This window comes from Urocampus carinirostris, chromosome 9 (genome assembly GCF_059441175.1).
Source record: "Urocampus carinirostris isolate Australia breed hairy pipefish chromosome 9, RoL_Ucar_1.0, whole genome shotgun sequence".
NCBI lineage: Eukaryota > Metazoa > Chordata > Actinopteri > Syngnathiformes > Syngnathidae > Urocampus > Urocampus carinirostris.
The window spans coordinates 8,321,078-8,341,812 of NC_142357.1; the positions used below are offsets into that span (position 1 = coordinate 8,321,078).

The 20,735-nt window shown below is 38.7% G+C and overlaps 1 protein-coding gene across 1 annotated transcript in view; it reads right to left on the reverse strand.

The window, feature by feature from the left end:
• efnb1 (ephrin-B1) overlaps positions 1 to 16,333 on the reverse strand; it is a 150,540-nt gene extending 134,207 nt beyond the window's left edge. Inside the window, exon 1 of the mRNA XM_088344437.1 lies at positions 15,541 to 16,333. Coding sequence (XP_088200563.1) covers positions 15,541 to 15,656 — 116 coding nt within the window. The 5' untranslated portion in view covers positions 15,657 to 16,333. The remainder of the gene's footprint in view (positions 1 to 15,540) is intronic.
• Between the last annotated feature and the right edge of the window lie 4,402 nt (positions 16,334 to 20,735).

The following is a 20,735-nucleotide window of genomic DNA, read 5'->3' on the forward strand; positions in this document are numbered from 1 at the left end:
CCTCAAAACCTTACACTGTGTTAGTTTGCAAGCTCTCAAGATGGAACAAGGCAAGACATATGAAGAGTTTACTGCTTCCACAGGTTCGTGTACCCGTTTTCTTTTATTTCTTTTTTAGTTGGTAGTTTTTAAGCAGTTTTAGGGGGTCAAAATGAGTGTAGATATGGTCTTTTTAAACAAGGTATTTTTTTTATTTTTATTTTTTACAAAATAACACGCTACTTTTGGGTATACATAATCTGCGGGGTAACTGGTTACATTTTAAATAAAATAACGAGTCTATGTAACAAATTACTCTATTTCAGTAACACGGCCAACACTGCTCGTGACATCTTAACGGCGCAGTTGGCTGTGAAGTGGTCCCCGCTCGCTCTGGAAGGGGTCTCAAATCGGATGAAGTCAGTCCGAAGGAGGAGGTGGCGATTTCTCTAACGGGAGCCGCAAGGGTAATGGTTTTAGAGATGGCTGTCACACAGATCCGTTCCACTGTCCAACACCGGCGCTGATCTCTGGCAATCCCGATGCACTCGCTTTTCAAGCGCTCAACTTTTCTCCGCGTGTCCTTCTCCTTCTTTATTCGCTCGCCTTCCACCTCGCGCTGACACATGGAAGCAATCTGGGAGCTGAACGGCGCTCTGAAAGGATGTGCGGTTGAGCCCAGGGCTGTGTTGCAACCCTCCATATTAGCTTCCTTTCCTCTGCCGCTTAATCCCTTTCGTTTTTGGAAAAGACGAAAACGGCAAACAAAGGCCCACTTTGCGCATTCAACTTTCTCCTTCTTCCTGTTACCCTGAGCTGTGACACTTTTAAATACCCGAGCGTCTACCAGAAGACGAGCAAAAATGACCTAAGGAACTTCTTTATACTTACTGCCAACTTAAGTAAGGCAGGTAGCTAACATAAAATGGTGGGCAATGATGATATCAAAATGTTAAGGGCTTTGATTGAAAAAATTACAAACCATGCATGGCCGCGTTTCTCAACCTTTTGTGAGCCAAGAAACCCTTTTTTTCATCTAGAAATCACAAGGCACATCTATCTCATGCCTAATAACATTACTACTTTACGTTAGACTACTGCCCTTAGGTTTTAGGGGTGGACCCATATGGGGGGAAGCAGGAACTGAGGCAGGATGTTCAAAATCAGGATGGTATACATTTATCAAAACTAATGGCATGTCCAAAACGAAATCAAACTTGACAAAATCCTAGCTAGAAACAAAGATGAACTAATACAAGGGCACTAATCTACAAAAATGAAATTGTATAAACCTGAAACAGAAAACTAAAACCTGATGTAACAATGACAGAAAGAGTTACAGTGACCCGACGATGCGTTTTATCCAAAATGTCATTATAAAGGGTCAGGATAATTAGGGACGGGTGTGTGGTGATTGAACACACTTGTGCCCTGTTCCAAACCCGGTAGGAGCCCTCTGGGGAAAGGTGGCATACCAGATCCTCAAACTAGTTTTCTACTCTTAAAAACGCCGACTGCTTTTTTTTTTTTTTAATTACCGCTTTCTCAATTCAAGCAACAACAAAAATCTTGACTCGAGACCAGTATTTTTGTCTAAGGATGCTTTATTTTGGAGCGGGACGAGGTCTTAGATTTCCACTTTGGCAAAAGTTTGCCACTTCTGTTTTTTTAACAAGCACATGATTGTTTGTTTTTTAATATTTTGGAGACGGATTTTGTTTCTGATGTAAAAATAGAGTGTGTGATAACATGTACAGCTTTTTAAATGTCAAAATGTTGGAATGTATGCAACTGTAAAAAATGGTTTAAAAAATGTCTTTCAGAGCTTAAGTATTGTTTTTCATGGGTCAAAAGAATATATATTTTTGCAGCTGTGGCTCTGTACATTTTATTAATTTTATTGTTGTTTTACAACTTTTCTTTAGATATCCCTTCTCTTATGGTAGAATATTACCATATTGGTGCAATGAGTGGTCAGTCGAAAAAGATGGCAAAACCTTGGATGCAACAATAATAGAACCCGGATTGCAGCAGTGAGAGCGCCGATTGCTATCCACTGGACCACCAGTGATAAAGATGATATACGAAAAGGCATGATATATATATCTCCTATATATTTCATCATCGCACTGTATTTATTCACAGTACCAAAAACAAATGTTAAAGAATGGCAAAAACAGTAAGTAAGACATAAAGAAAGACAAAAAACCATGAGAAGGAAACAATTATTTGGTGCATCTGATCATGAATCGGACTTGGAAGGACATTAAATGAAATAAATTTGATGTTGTTCATAGTTGTCATTAAATGATTTTAAACCTTGCCGCACGAATTCAACGTTCGTCACTCAACAATGCTCAAATTAAAAGAAAAGAATATAAATAGAACAATAAATTGTCATTGTATTATGTAAAATGCAAAACAAAGTTAATTTCCTTCTCTGACCGTGAATAGAAATAGCGTGATGATGAGACAAAATCTAAATCCTTTCATGATGACGTCTTAATCACTGGTGCTCCAGTGGTTAGGATGTGGCGCTTTCACCACCATGACCCGGGTTCAATTAGTGTTGCATATATCTGCAAAGGCTGAGCCCAGGAAAAGTGAATCACAAATGTATACCGATTTTGAATCCAAAATCAGGAGTGCGTGGTGTACACAAATAAATCCGGTATACAATATTTCATCCGTATCAACTACCCCCTTAGCAATAGCCACTCTTCATTCTTTCTTAACACTTTCACAAGGCCTCAATGGCACACTCCTCACACTTCCTTAATTTTGCACGGCGGTTAAACAAAGAACAATAGGCTGGCGACATTCTCAAGCGCTCGTTTGCTGTCCGTCATAAGCTTACACTTGCCCCTTTCACACGCGGCCCTCGTGTGCGTAAACCGGCAACAGTAGCAGAAATTGTACCAACGCCGCTTGTTCCGAGTGGCCCTCGGGCGCACTTAAATCAAATTGGCAGCTTTTTATGGTGATTATACCTTCTCAATAATGTGCTGGATTGTAAAGAGTTGAGGTGTAGTTTTATGTGCAAAATTCAACAGTCAACCGAGAAGTGCTCCAGTATTAGCACTTGGAGGTTCTCTAATGGCCGTTTGGGGGGACTCCACTTTCTCATAAAATCCAGCGCTGTGAAAATCTGAAGTTAAAAAATCAGAGGAAACTAGTGAAGCAAGACAATATTTCCGATGAATATATTCCCGTTTTTTGTTATGTTGTTAGAAAATCGTGCTCATTTTAACAAATGTGTCTTATCCTTTTTCAAAACATTATTTTACATTTTTCTCATTTTTGTTATTTTTGTTGCAAAAACTCCAGTTAAAATTCGAGGGAAAAATATATCGTTCAGTAAGAGAAGAAATATCGTAAAATAAGAATAATACTATTTAAAATAAGCCATATTATCTAAGAACGGAAACATTATTAATTGAAAGGCACCAATAAAAGTACTTGTACCAAATTGGCAAAAAAATAATTGTTGTACTGTTGCTTTTGTATAAACATCTAGAAGCGGAAATATTTTTTCAAGGTACAGTGCATGTACATTTTTCTAATTCCATAGTACAGTAGTTAATGTAATGTAATATAATATAATTGTCTGACCTTGTATTGTACCACCCTTTTCTTTGAGTGGTAAAAATGCATTCTCAATAAAATGGGTTCATCATAAGTTTGGTGGCATAGTCATCCTAAAGGGACAGTCTGTAATATCTGACCACTAGATGTCACTGTGTTGTGTAGTGCAAGCAAAAACGAGCGTAACGAAGCACAAGGAAGAATACAAACTGCGGAGACTCAAAGCGACCAAAACGCAACATTTTTTGTCTCTTTCCATGCCAAATGAAAAAAAAATGAAAAAAGAAGGGAAAACAAGAACAAGAAAAGAAGAACATTTGGGTCATTTTGAGCCACCGTAATGTGTCTTCTTTCATGTGAATTTAAGCACTTATTTTCAGTTGTACTACACCATACATTGACAACTAGTGGTCAAATAATACACATTCCCTTTAAAATTGCAGTATTAGTAACATTCTCATTGCTCAATTTGTATGAGAGATCTTTCAGAGGAAAAATAGACTCAATGACCTGCTACATAAACAACTACGGTACCTTTTTGTGATGAATGACTTAAGAATTGGCCGCTGATCATTTCAATTAATGTTCTGTCCATCAAGTAATTAAAATGGGATGAATCATTGTGGCAAGGGCCCTGCCTTTTCGAATTATGTATTCCATTCAGCTCTTGTTCCAGTTTGGAATAAGTCGTCTGATATGCCTTCAAAGAAAAACAAACCGTAGATCATGTCAAATCAGACGGGCGGGAACAGAGTATGTACCGTGGGAAGATATTTTATTTTATTTCATTATATGAGTCGTTTAACAGAACAGAGTTGCTGAATACGCAACTGCTTCAGAAACACAAATACCCTTTCTAGCCTATGCAATCTCCAGATCAGCACACTATGCGTGCGCACTGATGAGCCAAAACAGGGTGTCGCAGTACGAGTTTGAATAGAGCAAAGGAAGATTTGTATGGTGAGTTGAGTTTTGAGTCGGGGAGTCACAATTTACAAAAACAGCATGCCCAGCTGTTGTTTGTACAGATGCATAAATCACAATATTATGGAACATTATTTTTTTCAAATTTCTATAGGAAACAGACTTTTTCAAATGCACCGTAGGAGTTAGTGGCTGCAAGCCATAAAACAACTGACTGGACTGTGGACATCTTTAGAAATGTCTGCATACACATAAACATAGGGCGGTTAGGCACAGTTCTCGGGTCATGGGTTCAAATCCAGCTACCAGCCTTCCTATGCAGAGTTTGCATGTTCTCCCCGTTCCACATTCCATAAACATGCATGTCAGGTTAATTGGCTGAATCCAAATTGTCCCTAGAGGTGAATGACCGAGTGAGTTGTTTGTCTCTGTGTGCCCTGCAACTGACTGGCAACCAGTTCAAGGTGTCCCCTTCCCTCTGCCTGAAGGTGGCTGGGATGGGCTCCAGCACCCCCGTGACCCTACTGAGGATAGGCGCAAAACTATCAAAAGAACGCCGATCAAAAGAACTTTTTGTTGTTTTTTTACTTTGGTCTCTAAAATTAAGTGGCTATCTTGCTGCTTGCAGATACCTTGTGCCTTTTTGAGAGGTTACTATCTATGATCCCTTTCTGTCAATCAGCAGGTTTAACCTGACATGAATCCCCCCATTCTGCCTCAAAAATGCGCGCGCAGTTTGGCTACGTCACACTTGTTTACAAACACGGAAGAAGAAATCTGTATCATCAGTTTTCAGTGGCGGCAGATAGAGTGACTCCATCTGGATTGAAACCATTAAGGAAAAGAAAACACTTCTGCACCCTAAGAAAAGTATCCCAAGGAGCTGCTACTCTTTTTTTTTTTTTTTTTTTGGAGCCCAGGTGCGTTTGTCGCTGGGCTGAAACAACAGAAGTGCACGCACATAAAAGCTTGTGCAGCTGTCGTACTGTTGCGGCGCAGGGTGGCCCTGCAGCGGCGCTCCCGCCAGTTGCTTTTGCAAAGGTTCCCCTCATTGGTCGGAGCCGCCGGCCTCTAAGTCCTCTCGGCATGTCATGAGATCGCTATCGGAGGGAAACACAATCGGAGAGAAAGGGGCAGCGAGGTGCATATCGCGGGGGCTGAAGGGGGCCAGCAGGCTTCTGACCCTCCCTGTGGAAGGGAGCAGGCAGGGCAACCGAGCAAATCCTGTTGCTGGGCCGGCTCTAGTTCTGCTTCTCGTTCAACAGGTTCTGGCGGTTTCGGCTTTAGCGAGCACATTTTTTAAAACCGCCTGAGCACCGGAGTGTTTTGAATATTGATTTTGTCGCTGTCGTGTTTAACAAAAATATCTTCCATATTCGTCTTTTTCGGGAGGGTGAAATACTCCAACTGAGCATTAATGGATCAACAGTGGTCCTTTTCTGGACTAGGAACCGGCTTTAGGTCTGGCAATATTCTTGTGGGCCACTCCCAAATAACAAGAGTAATAATAACAATAAAAATAATTTTAGAATAAGCCTAAATTTACTGATGTAGGTGACATAGGAAAAGGCATTTTGTTTCACACTATTTTAAGTCAAATGTAATTTTCATATTGTATTCATAGGTTACGTTGTCAATAATTTGCCCCACATGTTCAACAACGTGGTACCGGGTAAAAATAGTGTGATGACGAGGTTAAATCTAAAGCCTTTTCTCTCTTAAATCTCTCGAAATTCTTAGAAGTCCAACAATGAGCTTTCTCACTGCCACGATCTGGGTTTGAATCCCGCGGCAAATGTGGTCAGCGATATTTTTCGACTGATCAGTCATTACTCAAATATGTTTATATATTAAAGTGAGACCTCGGTTATCGTAGATAATGGGGACCAAAACCACCCGCTAAAAGTGAAAATCTGCGAAGTAGCGACGCCCCTTCAAAAAAAATAAAAATCTCATCTCATCTCATCATCTGCACCGCTTATCCTTATTAGGGTCGCGGGGGGGGCGGAGCCCATCCCAGCCATCTCCGGGCAGTGGGCAGGGGACACCCTGAACTGGTTGCCAGCCAATCGCAGCAGCAAATCACATTAGTTCTCGCAGCTAGCTGCGTTCTTCATCGACGCACGAGCCGAGTGATCCACCGCTAAGAGTCGTACAGCTGGGCGGTTTTACGTCCGCCCGGGACGATCGGGGACAAATTCACGACAGGGTTTTTACTTGCGCGCACCGCAGGTGCCGTTCGGTCGCTCCCGCGAGCAGGATTTCCCCTGCCTACTGCCCGAAGACAGTTGAGATGGGCTCCAGCGTCCCCGCGACCCTACTGAGGATAAGCGGTCCAGATAATGGATGGATAGAATATCTTATATTGCATTACATTACATTGTATTGTATGGTATTATTTCATGCTGGATAATTGGCCATTTTTACATCACGATAGCTAACCGATCTTTTTATCTATTACCAAATTGGAAAAAAATCTTGAATATGTCTATGTCTTTGTTGGTTTATGGAAAAAATGAAAATAATAAATAAATTGAAAAGACAGTAGCATTTGATTACAGCAAATCGGATTAGCCCTCATTTAGCTGAGTGGGATTACTGCAGAAAATGTCACTTTGTTATGACTGATCACGTCCCTTTGCTGTGCTGCACACACAAAATCATGCCGACCGTGGCCCGGAACACCGCAGCGATGCCAATTTAACGATAATCGGACAAGGTTGCCAAGAGTGTCCTCGGGTTCTACCCCCTTCCGAGCTAATATTTACTTCATGACCTGAAGTCTTTGCAGCCTGTTTGCTGCAGCTCAGGAGGCAAACAAGCTCAATGGGAGAGGCTGGGAAACATTCTTGCGCACCTCCGAAAAAAATAAAGTCAGACTGGCTGCGCCGATGTTGAACTCGTATTTTGCTGAGGCTTGGAAACTCTTTTTTGGGCCTCTTAAATTTGAAGCCCACAAAATAAAAAAAATAAAAAAAGCATAAGAGAGGGTTGTGTTGGGAAAAGGTCAACAAGAGCGTCTCTCGCTGCAACTTTTTCCCTTTGGAGTGTTGCTGTGTGTTGACCTTCAATGTCTGACTCACTTTTAAATGCTTGACTTTAATGCTCCAGTAAATTTGATGACTATTGCGGTTTTGATTAGTACTCATCTTTAACATCTTATCAAAGGAGGAAGTAAATTTTGATAGTGAGTGATAAAAGTGTAAAAGGTGATAATAAAATGTCTTGGATTACAGATAGTAACTAAATTTAAAGTTTGTAATTTTTAATTTCTTAATTGAAGGGACAGTGTGTATAATTTGTTGCTGCAACTTTTTCCCTTTGGAGTGTTGCTGTGTGTTGACCTTCAATGTCTGACTCACTTTTAAATGCTTGACTTTAATGCTCCAGTAAATTTGATGACTATTGCGGTTTTGATTAGTACTCATCTTTAACATCTTATCAAAGGAGGAAGTAAATTTTGATAGTGAGTGATAAAAGTGTAAAAGGTGATAATAAAATGTCTTGGATTACAGATAGTAACTAAATTTAAAGTTTGTAATTTTTAATTTCTTAATTGAAGGGACAGTGTGTATAATTTGTTGCTGCAACTTTTTCCCTTTGGAGTGTTGCTGTGTGTTGACCTTCAATGTCTGACTCACTTTTAAATGCTTGACTTTAATGCTCCAGTAAATTTGATGACTATTGCGGTTTTGATTAGTACTCATCTTTAACATCTTATCAAAGGAGGAAGTAAATTTTGATAGTGAGTGATAAAAGTGTAAAAGGTGATAATAAAATGTCTTGGATTACAGATAGTAACTAAATTTAAAGTTTGTAATTTTTAATTTCTTAATTGAAGGGACAGTGTGTATAATTTGTTGCTGCAACTTTTTCCCTTTGGAGTGTTGCTGTGTGTTGACCTTCAATGTCTGACTCACTTTTAAATGCTTGACTTTAATGCTCCAGTAAATTTGATGACTATTGCGGTTTTGATTAGTACTCATCTTTAACATCTTATCAAAGGAGGAAGTAAATTTTGATAGTGAGTGATAAAAGTGTAAAAGGTGATAATAAAATGTCTTGGATTACAGATAGTAACTAAATTTAAAGTTTGTAATTTTTAATTTCTTAATTGAAGGGACAGTGTGTATAATTTGTTGCTGCAACTTTTTCCCTTTGGAGTGTTGCTGTGTGTTGACCTTCAATGTCTGACTCACTTTTAAATGCTTGACTTTAATGCTCCAGTAAATTTGATGACTATTGCGGTTTTGATTAGTACTCATCTTTAACATCTTATCAAAGGAGGAAGTAAATTTTGATAGTGAGTGATAAAAGTGTAAAAGGTGATAATAAAATGTCTTGGATTACAGATAGTAACTAAATTTAAAGTTTGTAATTTTTAATTTCTTAATTGAAGGGACAGTGTGTATAATTTGTTGCTGCAACTTTTTCCCTTTGGAGTGTTGCTGTGTGTTGACCTTCAATGTCTGACTCACTTTTAAATGCTTGACTTTAATGCTCCAGTAAATTTGATGACTATTGCGGTTTTGATTAGTACTCATCTTTAACATCTTATCAAAGGAGGAAGTAAATTTTGATAGTGAGTGATAAAAGTGTAAAAGGTGATAATAAAATGTCTTGGATTACAGATAGTAACTAAATTTAAAGTTTGTAATTTTTAATTTCTTAATTGAAGGGACAGTGTGTATAATTTGTTGCTGCAACTTTTTCCCTTTGGAGTGTTGCTGTGTGTTGACCTTCAATGTCTGACTCACTTTTAAATGCTTGACTTTAATGCTCCAGTAAATTTGATGACTATTGCGGTTTTGATTAGTACTCATCTTTAACATCTTATCAAAGGAGGAAGTAAATTTTGATAGTGAGTGATAAAAGTGTAAAAGGTGATAATAAAATGTCTTGGATTACAGATAGTAACTAAATTTAAAGTTTGTAATTTTTAATTTCTTAATTGAAGGGACAGTGTGTATAATTTGTTGCTGCAACTTTTTCCCTTTGGAGTGTTGCTGTGTGTTGACCTTCAATGTCTGACTCACTTTTAAATGCTTGACTTTAATGCTCCAGTAAATTTGATGACTATTGCGGTTTTGATTAGTACTCATCTTTAACATCTTATCAAAGGAGGAAGTAAATTTTGATAGTGAGTGATAAAAGTGTAAAAGGTGATAATAAAATGTCTTGGATTACAGATAGTAACTAAATTTAAAGTTTGTAATTTTTAATTTCTTAATTGAAGGGACAGTGTGTATAATTTGTTGCTGCAACTTTTTCCCTTTGGAGTGTTGCTGTGTGTTGACCTTCAATGTCTGACTCACTTTTAAATGCTTGACTTTAATGCTCCAGTAAGTTTGATGACTATTGCGGTTTTGATTAGTACTCATCTTTAACATCTTATCAAAGGAGGAAGTAAATTTTGATAGTGAGTGATAAAAGTGTAAAAGGTGATAATAAAATGTCTTGGATTACAGATAGTAACTAAATTTAAAGTTTGTAATTTTTAATTTCTTAATTGAAGGGACAGTGTGTATAATTTGTTGCCTCCAAATGGTTGGAAAAAAAACTATTAATTTTGGACGATAACCAAAAATATATAAACTATATATGAATATATGAGTGCATTTTTTATTCTCATTGGTTGAGATAGTAGTATTTATTTCACATAACATGAGGCTCACTAAGTGGGAGCTGACATGTTTGCTCATCATCTTCCTGCAACGGGAACCCCCAAAAACTGATTATTTCCATTTCATTCCTTTTTTTCCTTTTTTCCTTATTTTGGCTTATTTTTTTCTTTGTCCTTTCTTTTTCTTCTTTTGTTTCTCTTATTTATTTTTCCTCAATTCTTTGTTTTTTTCATTATTTTTCTTTCTATTTCTTTTTTCATTTATTCACTTTTTTCCTCTGTTTTTTTTTAACTTTCTTTACTTTTTTCTTCTTTCTTTGCAAAAGGCTGGGCAAAAAGTAGAGCAGTTTGCTTACTCTGAGTCTCCGGTATCTGTAATCTTCTAACACACAGTCTCTTTAATTAACATGATAAACACGCGAGGAACATAATTTTCATAATTAACCTTTTATTTTGATTAAGTTCGGAGAGCAAATCATGTGAAAAACACTTATCTCCAGAACTCTTTTGTTCAGGCAGATGAAAAACATTATAGTTCCTTCAAAAATGAGCATTTGATATAATACATTTAGAGTGAAGTAATCCCATTGATCAATAAACATCTAAAATACATCCGATTGGTGTCTCGTGTAAGTTGAGACAAAAATTCAACCGACCAAATTTGGTCTGTTTCTAGTTCTTTTTTAACGCCTTCTAATAATTGCAACCTGGTAATAACACAATAACAACATAAGTTGCTATTTTGGAAATGCATTTCTAATGGGTAGTGCTTTGCACTATTCAGTAACAAAATAGAAGCTCTGGGGTTCAAAAACATTGGCGCTACAAAATACAGCAACATATAGTGGTCAAATATTAAACAGCGTCCCTTCGAAAATAAAATAAATAATTTATGAATCAAATATAACATGTTATTTTACCTTCACTGCCATAAATGGGACATGTGAACGTTGCAAACTTCTGTTTCAAAACAGTTGTTGAGCAGTGAATCTAGTTGGTTTTCTGAACAATTACTTTGCTCTTCATTGGACCACTATCTTGGCCAACAGCACCAAAGTTGGTTTGAGTTAACCGGTGTTTCAAGATTGTTACAAAATAATTCCAATAATCCAGCAGCAGGAAATTATTTTAGAAATGTATGAATACAAATTAAAAAGCTACTTCCTTGTCTGGTAAATAACAACTCGAAAAGACGTACATATCCTAAATTCTGTTTGATGCTTGAGACGTATTAAAAACAAAGAGAGGGGTTGTGGATGGGAACATGGAGTTTAGACAAAAGTGGTTGGTTGGGCATTACTATTCGTTGATAGCCCCCCCCCAGGAGACGTCAAAAATCATGTGCCCTGCCGGGCTTAAAAAGCACTTGGGGGAAACCCCACAACAGTTTGTGTCAAGTCAGCTGTTACGAAACAAGACACTGCCAAGAACAACTTCCAAATAATTGTGTGCCAAGACATTGATGCCCCTGTGTTATTTTGTAAAGCAAGGTTTATTATCAAGTTGGCTTTGTCACAATATTATCATGTTATTATGATATTATAAAAGTATCAAACAGATTAGCGATTATTGCTACATTCAGTTTGAATTTGTTTTAAATGGTGCATGTAAACAAGCAGGTATAAGGTATAGGCAGCAAGGTACATGAATAACTCAAGTCATCATTTCACCCCCTAATTTTCTGACTTATTAACCATCCATTACCCGAAGAAAACCACTTGACCCTTTCCCACTATCATGTTCCAGTGTGACCAGAAAAGTGGATCCCATAAACTTAGACATAAAATGATATTTTTGAAAATGATGTATTCACAAAATGGAAATTAGTGTGAGATGAAAAAAATTAAAGTCTATCAATGTTTCCCAGAGACTTCAGTCATTGAAGTGTTACAGCACTAGCTACCTATGACCCCTCAAAAAATCAAAAACACAAGAAAATGTATATTCACGCGTTGATTGAAAAATAACAAGAAAGCTAATGACAACAACAGAGGGAAATTTCAAATTTACCGGACGATTGGAATGATGGCGGTGCGCGAGCAACAGAGAAATACGATGGTACCGAGCAAGGAAAGTAGATAATGATTCAAAAAGTACTAAGACCTGTAAGTCCTATTTATATAGTCCCTAGAATTCCTTCTTTCTTTAAATTTGTGTGGCATACCTTTTAAAGAACATGACACCCGCATTGCACTTTTGTCATTACGTACGTTTGCTTTTCAAAGACTTTGTAAAGAAATCAATTAGGTACACTTCAGTTATTGATTAGACAGGCGCCAGAGTTCCAAACATTCAAATCGATAACTAATGGCGCACCAGCAGCAACGCACACTCACACCTAAACAAAAATAACAGGGCCAGGCCTCCTGCTTTCCTATACTTAGGCTCATAACTCATAGCCTGTGGGGAGGTGCCGGTATTGTTATATTTGGTGTCTACGTGGTACTTTGTCCAAGCAAAGGGCTGTATTAATTTATTAGCTGAGACAGCAGCTCTCCCCAAACTAGAAACAGAAAGTAAGACATAATAAATCCAGATAAGTCACCTGATAGTGTACTGTATTGTACAGCGCTGTGTTATCACAGTGGTGTAATACAGACCAGCACACAGATGGATTTATTAAAGACAAAAAACACAACAACATCAATGCTGATTGCTGTACAAGCGTTCCTTTTTTTATTAGCCGTCAGAAAGCGTTGCTGACGGATATGTTTCAGAAGAAAAACAGGTTTGTCTGTTGTTATTGCCCGGCCTGCGAACGGCAAGATAATTGTCTATTGTTTTCAAAGCACACAGCAGCGGGATAATTAGATTTGGGGGGAACACTTTGCTGAGCCTCTTTATTGTTCCACTGTGAACTTTATGAAATATTCGACCGGCTTGGGGAATCGACGCCGGAAACAGATGGACGGATCGTCTTTGACCGCCCGAAGCGGCGTGGCAACTTTTGAAGAAATTTCCTTCAGGTGACATCAGCAATACATCAATAAAAGTAATAAATGTCACATTGTTTTTTCATTTGTCTCCAACCCGCCGAGGGTGTTTGATTGAGTTAAACTTGGATATCCGACGTTGGATTATTGCTTTAGAAGGTAAATGGAGGTAGACTGGTCGGCGGTCATTCTGTGCACATTTGAATACACAAACAAACACAACTAATATTCTTACCCAGCGGCTGCACAACAAGAGAGAGAGAGAGAGAGAGAGAGATCTACTTTATTGTCATTCTAGTACACGTGTATACAGAACGAGCTTTATGACATGTGACATTTAAGGGATAAATCAATTCCGGCCTCAGTTTCTGCTGAAGGTCAGTTCCCTATCTACAAGCATACAGAGGTTATTTTTTGTTTTGTGTTTTTTTTTTCTTTTTGACTGAAATCTCCCACAAGGCATGCGCCATCCAACACCATGAAAACCCGGGAGTTGAGCTTGAGAGGGTGATAATCGCTACCAGAATGTATTTTATGATAAGCAGTCTGGGCTCACACTGCTTCGTTTTGTGGAGAATAATACAATCTTTTTCCCAGGATCTGAAAACTAAGATCAGAAAACAACAAGCCAGATACAAGTGCAATTCAGCTCCCAGTGTGTATTCCCTTATCCATCTGAAACCTCGGCTTCATACGCATGTGTGGGTCAATGTCGGATAGGTGCAAAGCTTCCCTTCCAAGAGCCAAAGTTCAGAAAACCTTGGACAAATTTGATTCTTTTGAACGGGGCAGCAACTTTGGACTGTTTAATAACCCGCTGATAATCGAAATCCTGTTGATTGCAACAATTCAGGAGGAAATGAGTGGAAAATTCAGAGAACGCCCAGAGTCTTGATTACAGCCCAAATGTCCTTAATGTGGCGTATACAAATTGTTAGAATGAACCATTTATCATGCCGCTTGTAGTGAGGTATTGTTTATAGTGTGTGCGCACCTAGCTGGTGGTTGAAATTAATCACAAACCTGTCAACTTATCAGTATTCCCTTTATTTAAAACATTTTTTGATGATTTCAAATTAAGTACCCCGTAAAACATTTTTGTCCAGTAAGCTAACATTTTAATCTATACTGCTTTGTACAATAACCAACACTGTATTTACTGCAGGTAGGGAAAGAGCTAAAAAATATGCTAAAAAAAGTTTGTGTTGTTTACAAATATAAACATGTTTCACACGAATTACCTTTGTTTCTATTCAAATGAAGGGTCTCATACATGTGGCAGGAGGGCCGGTTGTGTAGCTCCTGCCTTGATATGTGAGTTTAATGTAAGAGTTCAATATTGATGCCTCGTCCGAGGATGATATGGTCCCAGCTTTTGAACTGAGGCTTAAAGGGCAGTGGATGCACCTCTCGTATAACTTTTGTTGAGTTTCTTCTGTGTCAAAAACTCGATCGTGGTTATAAAAAAACAACTTGGGTTTATTTGTATCATCACATATCACAGAAGTTAGATGTTAAGAGTAATAATTTTAAAAGAAGCTATGTCCAGAACAGTTTGTATTCAGAAAATTAAAGGCATTCATTAAAAGGCAGTCATTAGAACCCGATTTTAATATTTCAATTTATCGACTCACACATAAAGAGTTTCCCGATTTATTTATTTATGTTCTAACTTATTCTCAATCTGGGGCAATTTAAGGCTCAGGGTTTTGGGATGCTGAGCATTCTGAGTGTCTGGCTCGTAATTTTTGGTTTTTGTTTTTATATCTCATTTAAAAGGTTTTAGGATCATTCTACACTGTTCAGGAGTGTCACTTTCTATTTGCGGGGAGAGGGGCAAGTGGGTGCTAGGAATCAAATGGATTGAACCATTTCAAGGCAGTGAAGTGTTTCCAATGTTGCGTTATTTACATTTTTTTCATCTGGCGTTTTTTTTTTTTTTTTATCATATTTAAGCCTATCCTGTCCTTTAATATATAAAGGAGAATTTTTAAAACGCAATAATTTTGGGGGAGGCTTCTGTTGAATTTAGAGGGTTTTGAGCAACCCCCAAAACGGGCTGGTAACGTCTATGTCCTCAGTATATATTTTTTCATTTTTAGAACGAATTTGGTGTAGAGATTTTTCAAGGATATTTGTGAACATTTTATGTATGCTTTTCTTGTAGCCCAACTTCACCCAAACCCAAGCTCTGACGGCCACCAAGAAAATAGTGTTTGAGACTCCTGTTTTACATAGTCTGCCTTGAGTAAATAGGTGCCAAGTTGTCTTTGTAAGATTTATTATCGCTTAAACGGGGAATTGCAATCGTTGGTGATGGGAGCAATCGCCTGAAGTTGACAGGTATGTAATCAACACACAAAAAGCAATGTTTCAAATTTGCTGTGAATAATTGCCACATTTCACACAACATTTAACCAGAGACTGCACTCTTGCAAGGTTTCTAATAACCTTAACATGAGTAAAGAACTAAAATAAACGAGAGCAAAAACTTACTTGGGATTTTGCGAGTTCCAAATGATGGTCTCCAGAGACTTGGCTGAAAGTAGAACCGTTCTGCACGTCAAGATTAAGATCCAAAGGTAATACTTCCAACAACCAAGTACTGCCATGCTGAAGAATGTGCAGAGTGTGCCGAGAAGATTGAAGCCGAACGCCCAGCACGGCAGCGCGGAATCGGGGCAGCCTTTATGAGATTGCGGGCGGGTGGGAAGGTGAGAGTCGGTCAGTCGGGAGCATGTGAGCCGGCGATCGCGTTCATGTCCTTGGGGCCAACTTGGTGAAATCTAGTCCGGGCTCAGTGGCCTTGATAAAGAGTCTTGTGGGTCAAGAGAAGCCAACTAAAAAGAAACTACAGCTTCGTCAAATCTCGCTGTGGTTATCTACTGGTACCTGTCGCTGCCTCCACATCCATCCATCAGGCTCAAGTCCGGTTGGGGGTCCAGCAGCTCCAAGAAATTCCAAGGGTCTTTTTTACAACCCGCTGTTCTAATTGCGAATAAAGTGAGTTTCTATTGTAAGTATTTCTCCGGTCTCCAGGGGCTGCTCGGCGTGCAGTCCCGCCGGATCTGTGCTCCGACTCTGACGCGCTCCAGATTACAAGGGGAAAATAACTATTAACAATAGCAATGGAGTACGTGCCTGTGCCGGAATTTAAAAAATGAAAACCTGGAAAACACAAGCAGAGTGGCTCACAATCCAGCCGCTTCCTTGCTTGCCGGCGTATTTTCTTTTTTTTTTTTTTTTCTTTTTTTTGTCCGTGTTCAGAACGCACGCACTACGGCTGCTCTCAAGCCTGACTGTAACCCGAGTTGAAGAGAGCTAAGCATTGGGACCGCCCACCGCGCGGCCATTGTCCAATCACATCACTCTGTTTCGACTCGTAGCAGGAAGTGATTATTTAGAGGAGGGGGGCGTGAAACTCTGCTTCAGGAGCAGTAATGGAAATTCCGACTGGATTTTGAGGAACGGCTCTCTCGGCTCGGCTCACCAGAAGAGCCGACGCTTTCAGCTCCCAAACGTCTTTTAAGATTGCTTTTCTTTCTATAAGCCGAATATTACTAATTATAATGTAACATTATGCAAGAAATTACCCCTTAAAGGGGGTGAAATGAAGTCAACAAACAAGATAAAAAATGGAACAAAGAAACAAAGGAGAAAAAGAATACAATAAAAAGGGGGAAAGGAGAGAAAAAAGAAGGACAACAAAATATATTTTAAAAACTACTGGTAAAGATGTAGGGGGAAAATAAAACAAAAAAGAAATGGGAAAGAAAGAGGGAAATCAAATAAAAAGAAGGAACAAAAATAAAATAAGAAAGGAAACTGAGAGGGCAGCACGGCGGCGCAGTGGTTAGCGCATGTGCGGCACAGTTCATGAGGATAAGCGGTGCAGCTAATGAGATGAGAGATGAGGAAAACTGAGAGGAAAATTAAAAAAAGACAAAAGTAGTAAAAAGTTGAGAAAACAGTAAACAAAAGAAGAAAAAAATAAACAAAAATAGAGGGAAAAAGTAACAAAAAAACCTAGAAAAAAAAATTAAAAACAGGTTTGGTGGTCCGTTTGAAAAATATATTACTCATAATAATGCAACATTACGCACATAATTAGTATCTTATTTTAAAATCCATTATTTTAAATGGTAAATGGCCTGCATTTCTATAACGCTTTTCAAGTCAATGACCTCCCAAAGCGCTTTACAATGTGCTTCACAATTTTCCCTTTTACACACGAACTAACCCATAGCAGCGTCAGCCATGCAAGGCAACTACCTGCTTATTGGGGGCATTAAGTATTCAGTGTCTTGCCCATGGACACTTCGACATATAACACTGAGAAGCCGGGAATCGACCTCTTGATCCCAAGACGAGCGCTCTACCTCCTGAGGTACTTGATTATGATTGTATTTTTTTATTTATAATTGTTTGTTGTTGTTTTTTTGCAGTTTTGCTCTTGTTTTGCTCGTCCTTTGGTTGTCGTTTTTGTCACAATTGCCCATTGCCCTCACCTGTGCCCGCTCGCTTGGTGCCAGCTGCTGCTTGTTGCCAGATTGGCTCCCCTCCTATTTAAACTCAGTGCTCTCATTCACTCCTTGTCAATCAGTCAATGAACCTCTGCACTTGCAAGGCAAGCATTTTGACTCTGTCCCGTCTTGTCCGGTGTCCTGCTCGTGTATCCAGTATCCGGAATTGATCCCGTCTGTCCCGTCCTGTCCGGTATCTGCTTGTGTATCCTGCCTGTATCTCGTATAGATCCCTTCTGTCCTGTCCTGGCTTTCTGTTTTCCCGCGCCTGACTTCTCTGTCTCACTTCTTCTGCCCAATGTTCGCTGAATCGCTGGCGTTTTTTTTCCCACACATGACTGCCCCGTTTCCTTAAAATAAAACTTGGTGTGAAAACGTTACGCGTTTGGGTCCACCGTCTGTTCGGGTTCTGACAGTATTTTTGTCATTTCTTGGTCCCCTTTTTTTTCATTTTTGGTTAAAAAAAATATTTTTGGGGGAAAATTATTTTTGTTTTTTTGGAACAATTTAAAAAAAAAATTTTTTACATTTCTTGTCGTGTTGTATGATGTTTCCTGGTAACCTTTTGTCTGTTTTTGGTCGTGTTTGTCATATTTTGACTGTTTCTTGGTCTTTTACACTCATATATACATATATATATATATATATATATATATATATATATATATATATATATATATATATATATATATATATATATTTCATTGATTTTCATTGATAATGTTCTTGTTGTTTTGTCGTTTCTTTTCGCATTTGGGTGGTTCATCGTCTCGATCTTTGGCAGCAGATGACAACATCCATGTAGCTTGCTAATATTGTCACGATTAACTAGCAAATTTTATCCACTATCAATCTTTCTTCATTTTTTGGGGGTCGATTCTTGTTCGTTTTTTGGTCAGTTTGGAGGTGACGGTCTGTTAGACTCGTTTTTTTGGTTGCTTTTTGTCATACTTTAGTTGTTCCCTGGTCACTTTTCTTCTTTTTGGTCAATTAATTTCATTTTGGGACAACTTTTGTTTGTTTTTTGCCGTTTCTTGTTATATTTCGGACATTCAAAATAACCAATTTAAAGTCAACAACACAAAAAAATGCATGTTGACCAATCACTGAAGGGAATACAGCGTCTCGAAGAGAATCGGCTCTTGATTGTGGGGGAGCTGGCTCCCGACGTTCATTTCACCGAGCCGGCTCTTGGAACCGTTTTGTTTGTGAACGACACATCACTGGAACCAGTTTTCATCGAGTCCAGTTCCGCACGCACCCACGCATCCTCAGCCCTTCCCCACGCTACCATCTCCGCGACCCAAATTCAAACGGACTTTGCTATGACTTTTTCGTCTTATCAAAACCTCATCGTGCGTGACAGCCCGCTGGACTTTAAACTCTGCCCCCTATAAATTCAACTTCGCCGGAATAGCCCTTTAACACTCGCCCATAAACATATCTCTCGTGTTGACTCTGAAATAAATCTAACCTAGCGACTATCATTTCTATGTAAACAAAACGTCTAAATTTGTATCACTTGGAGTGTTTCAAATGTTTCCAAGTGGCAGTGTTGGATTACAGTGGCAGTTATTCTGGTCCTGCCTTTTTCTTCTTTGAAGGGAATAGTGATTAATGGCCTCTTTGGATCTCTTTCGACTTGTCCCCATTCGGGATAATGAAGTGCATGAGAACTTATCCTCCAGTGTTTAAAGACAATGGAAGCCCGGTAGCCTATAGTCAGGGCAGGCCATTCATTCTGTGAGGAAGAAATGCTTGACACATAATTGATCATGTCCATGTCTTTGCCTCCATTGTGAGTTGTGCTGTGTGTGTGTTTAGTTTGGAAGACGCGAGTCATTTCGGAACGGGTTTGGTCGAGCAATGCTGCCCCCTAACGGTCGAAATGGAGTGAACGAATGCGAGGAGAGCGTTCTCAACGGCAAACAAAAAAAAACGGAAACAAACGAATCAAACCCAAAAACAAATGGAAAGTAACTTTAAACCCTTATCGTACCCGTGAAATTCGCCTTAAATCCCAATCCAAAACGTACCCAAAGTAAATTGAATGCTGTTCTCGAACCGTGTTAAGAATATGGACGGTTTTGGTATCATTTCAAACATTGATATCTGCAAATGCTACTAACATTAAGCAATCTGAGTTGGAACACACAGAAATAGAAGGCTTATAGGCTGTTTTTTCCCAATGTAATGTCTGCAGATTAATGTAGTAAAGGCACCTTAGGTGAAAAACAGGTGAGACAATAGCTGAAGACTTAGGCCATCTTGTACCTTGTCAAATTTGATCAAACTCTAGAAAGCAAACATTGTATTTTACACCTTTTGTTGTCAGATTTAGCTGTTTCCAAAAGTGGCCATTTGAAGACAACCAGTTCACATCCCTAAAAACGTTGCGTTTGTGTATTTTACTTAGCCCCCCTTTTAGACATTGGGAAAGAGTTGCAAATGTTTGACCTCTCTTTCTAGAAGTCAATCCATGAGTGTGCACACTTTTGCGTGATACTCGCGAGTAAAATTGGATCCAGGTTTGCATTTATGCATGTTTATGCATGTTGATTGCAGAATTTCACTGGCTAAACAATGTGTCAATCCACATTTGAATTGGTCAATAGTGGCTAAAGAGTTTTGAAGCCGAATTGATCATAACGTTTTATTTTATGTTTTTCAATACAGGCCATCATAGGTTGTCACAAGCAAAGGACCGTGAAAAAAGGCTTTCAATTGGCCAAGGGTTATCAATCAAAAGTTCAGAGAATAACAGCTATATTGGACGTCATCTGACGAGTCTGTTTACGTATTTTTAAAGGGGAGTTTTGAGCCAAACAGATGGATTACAACAAAGATCGTCAAACGAATCAGAAATGCTTTCAGGCAGATTTTTTTCTTCTTCGGTATGTGTTTTGGAGTAATTTTGTACATGGTAGTATTCACTGAACTCTTGTGAATGTAACCAGACCTTTTTTCCTGTCATGATTAACCGCACTTTTGGCTTTATAATTTTCGAGTATCTTGTTTCAGCTTGATCGTGATGTTCTTGTGATGAGCATATTTTTAAATGGTCATCATACCTTGAATACCTAGAGTTTAAGCTTTCCAATTTTATTCGGCCTGATGTATTTCAGTGACGCGGCAGGCCTGTGGAACGTTCAGGAGTTCACCCAGGCG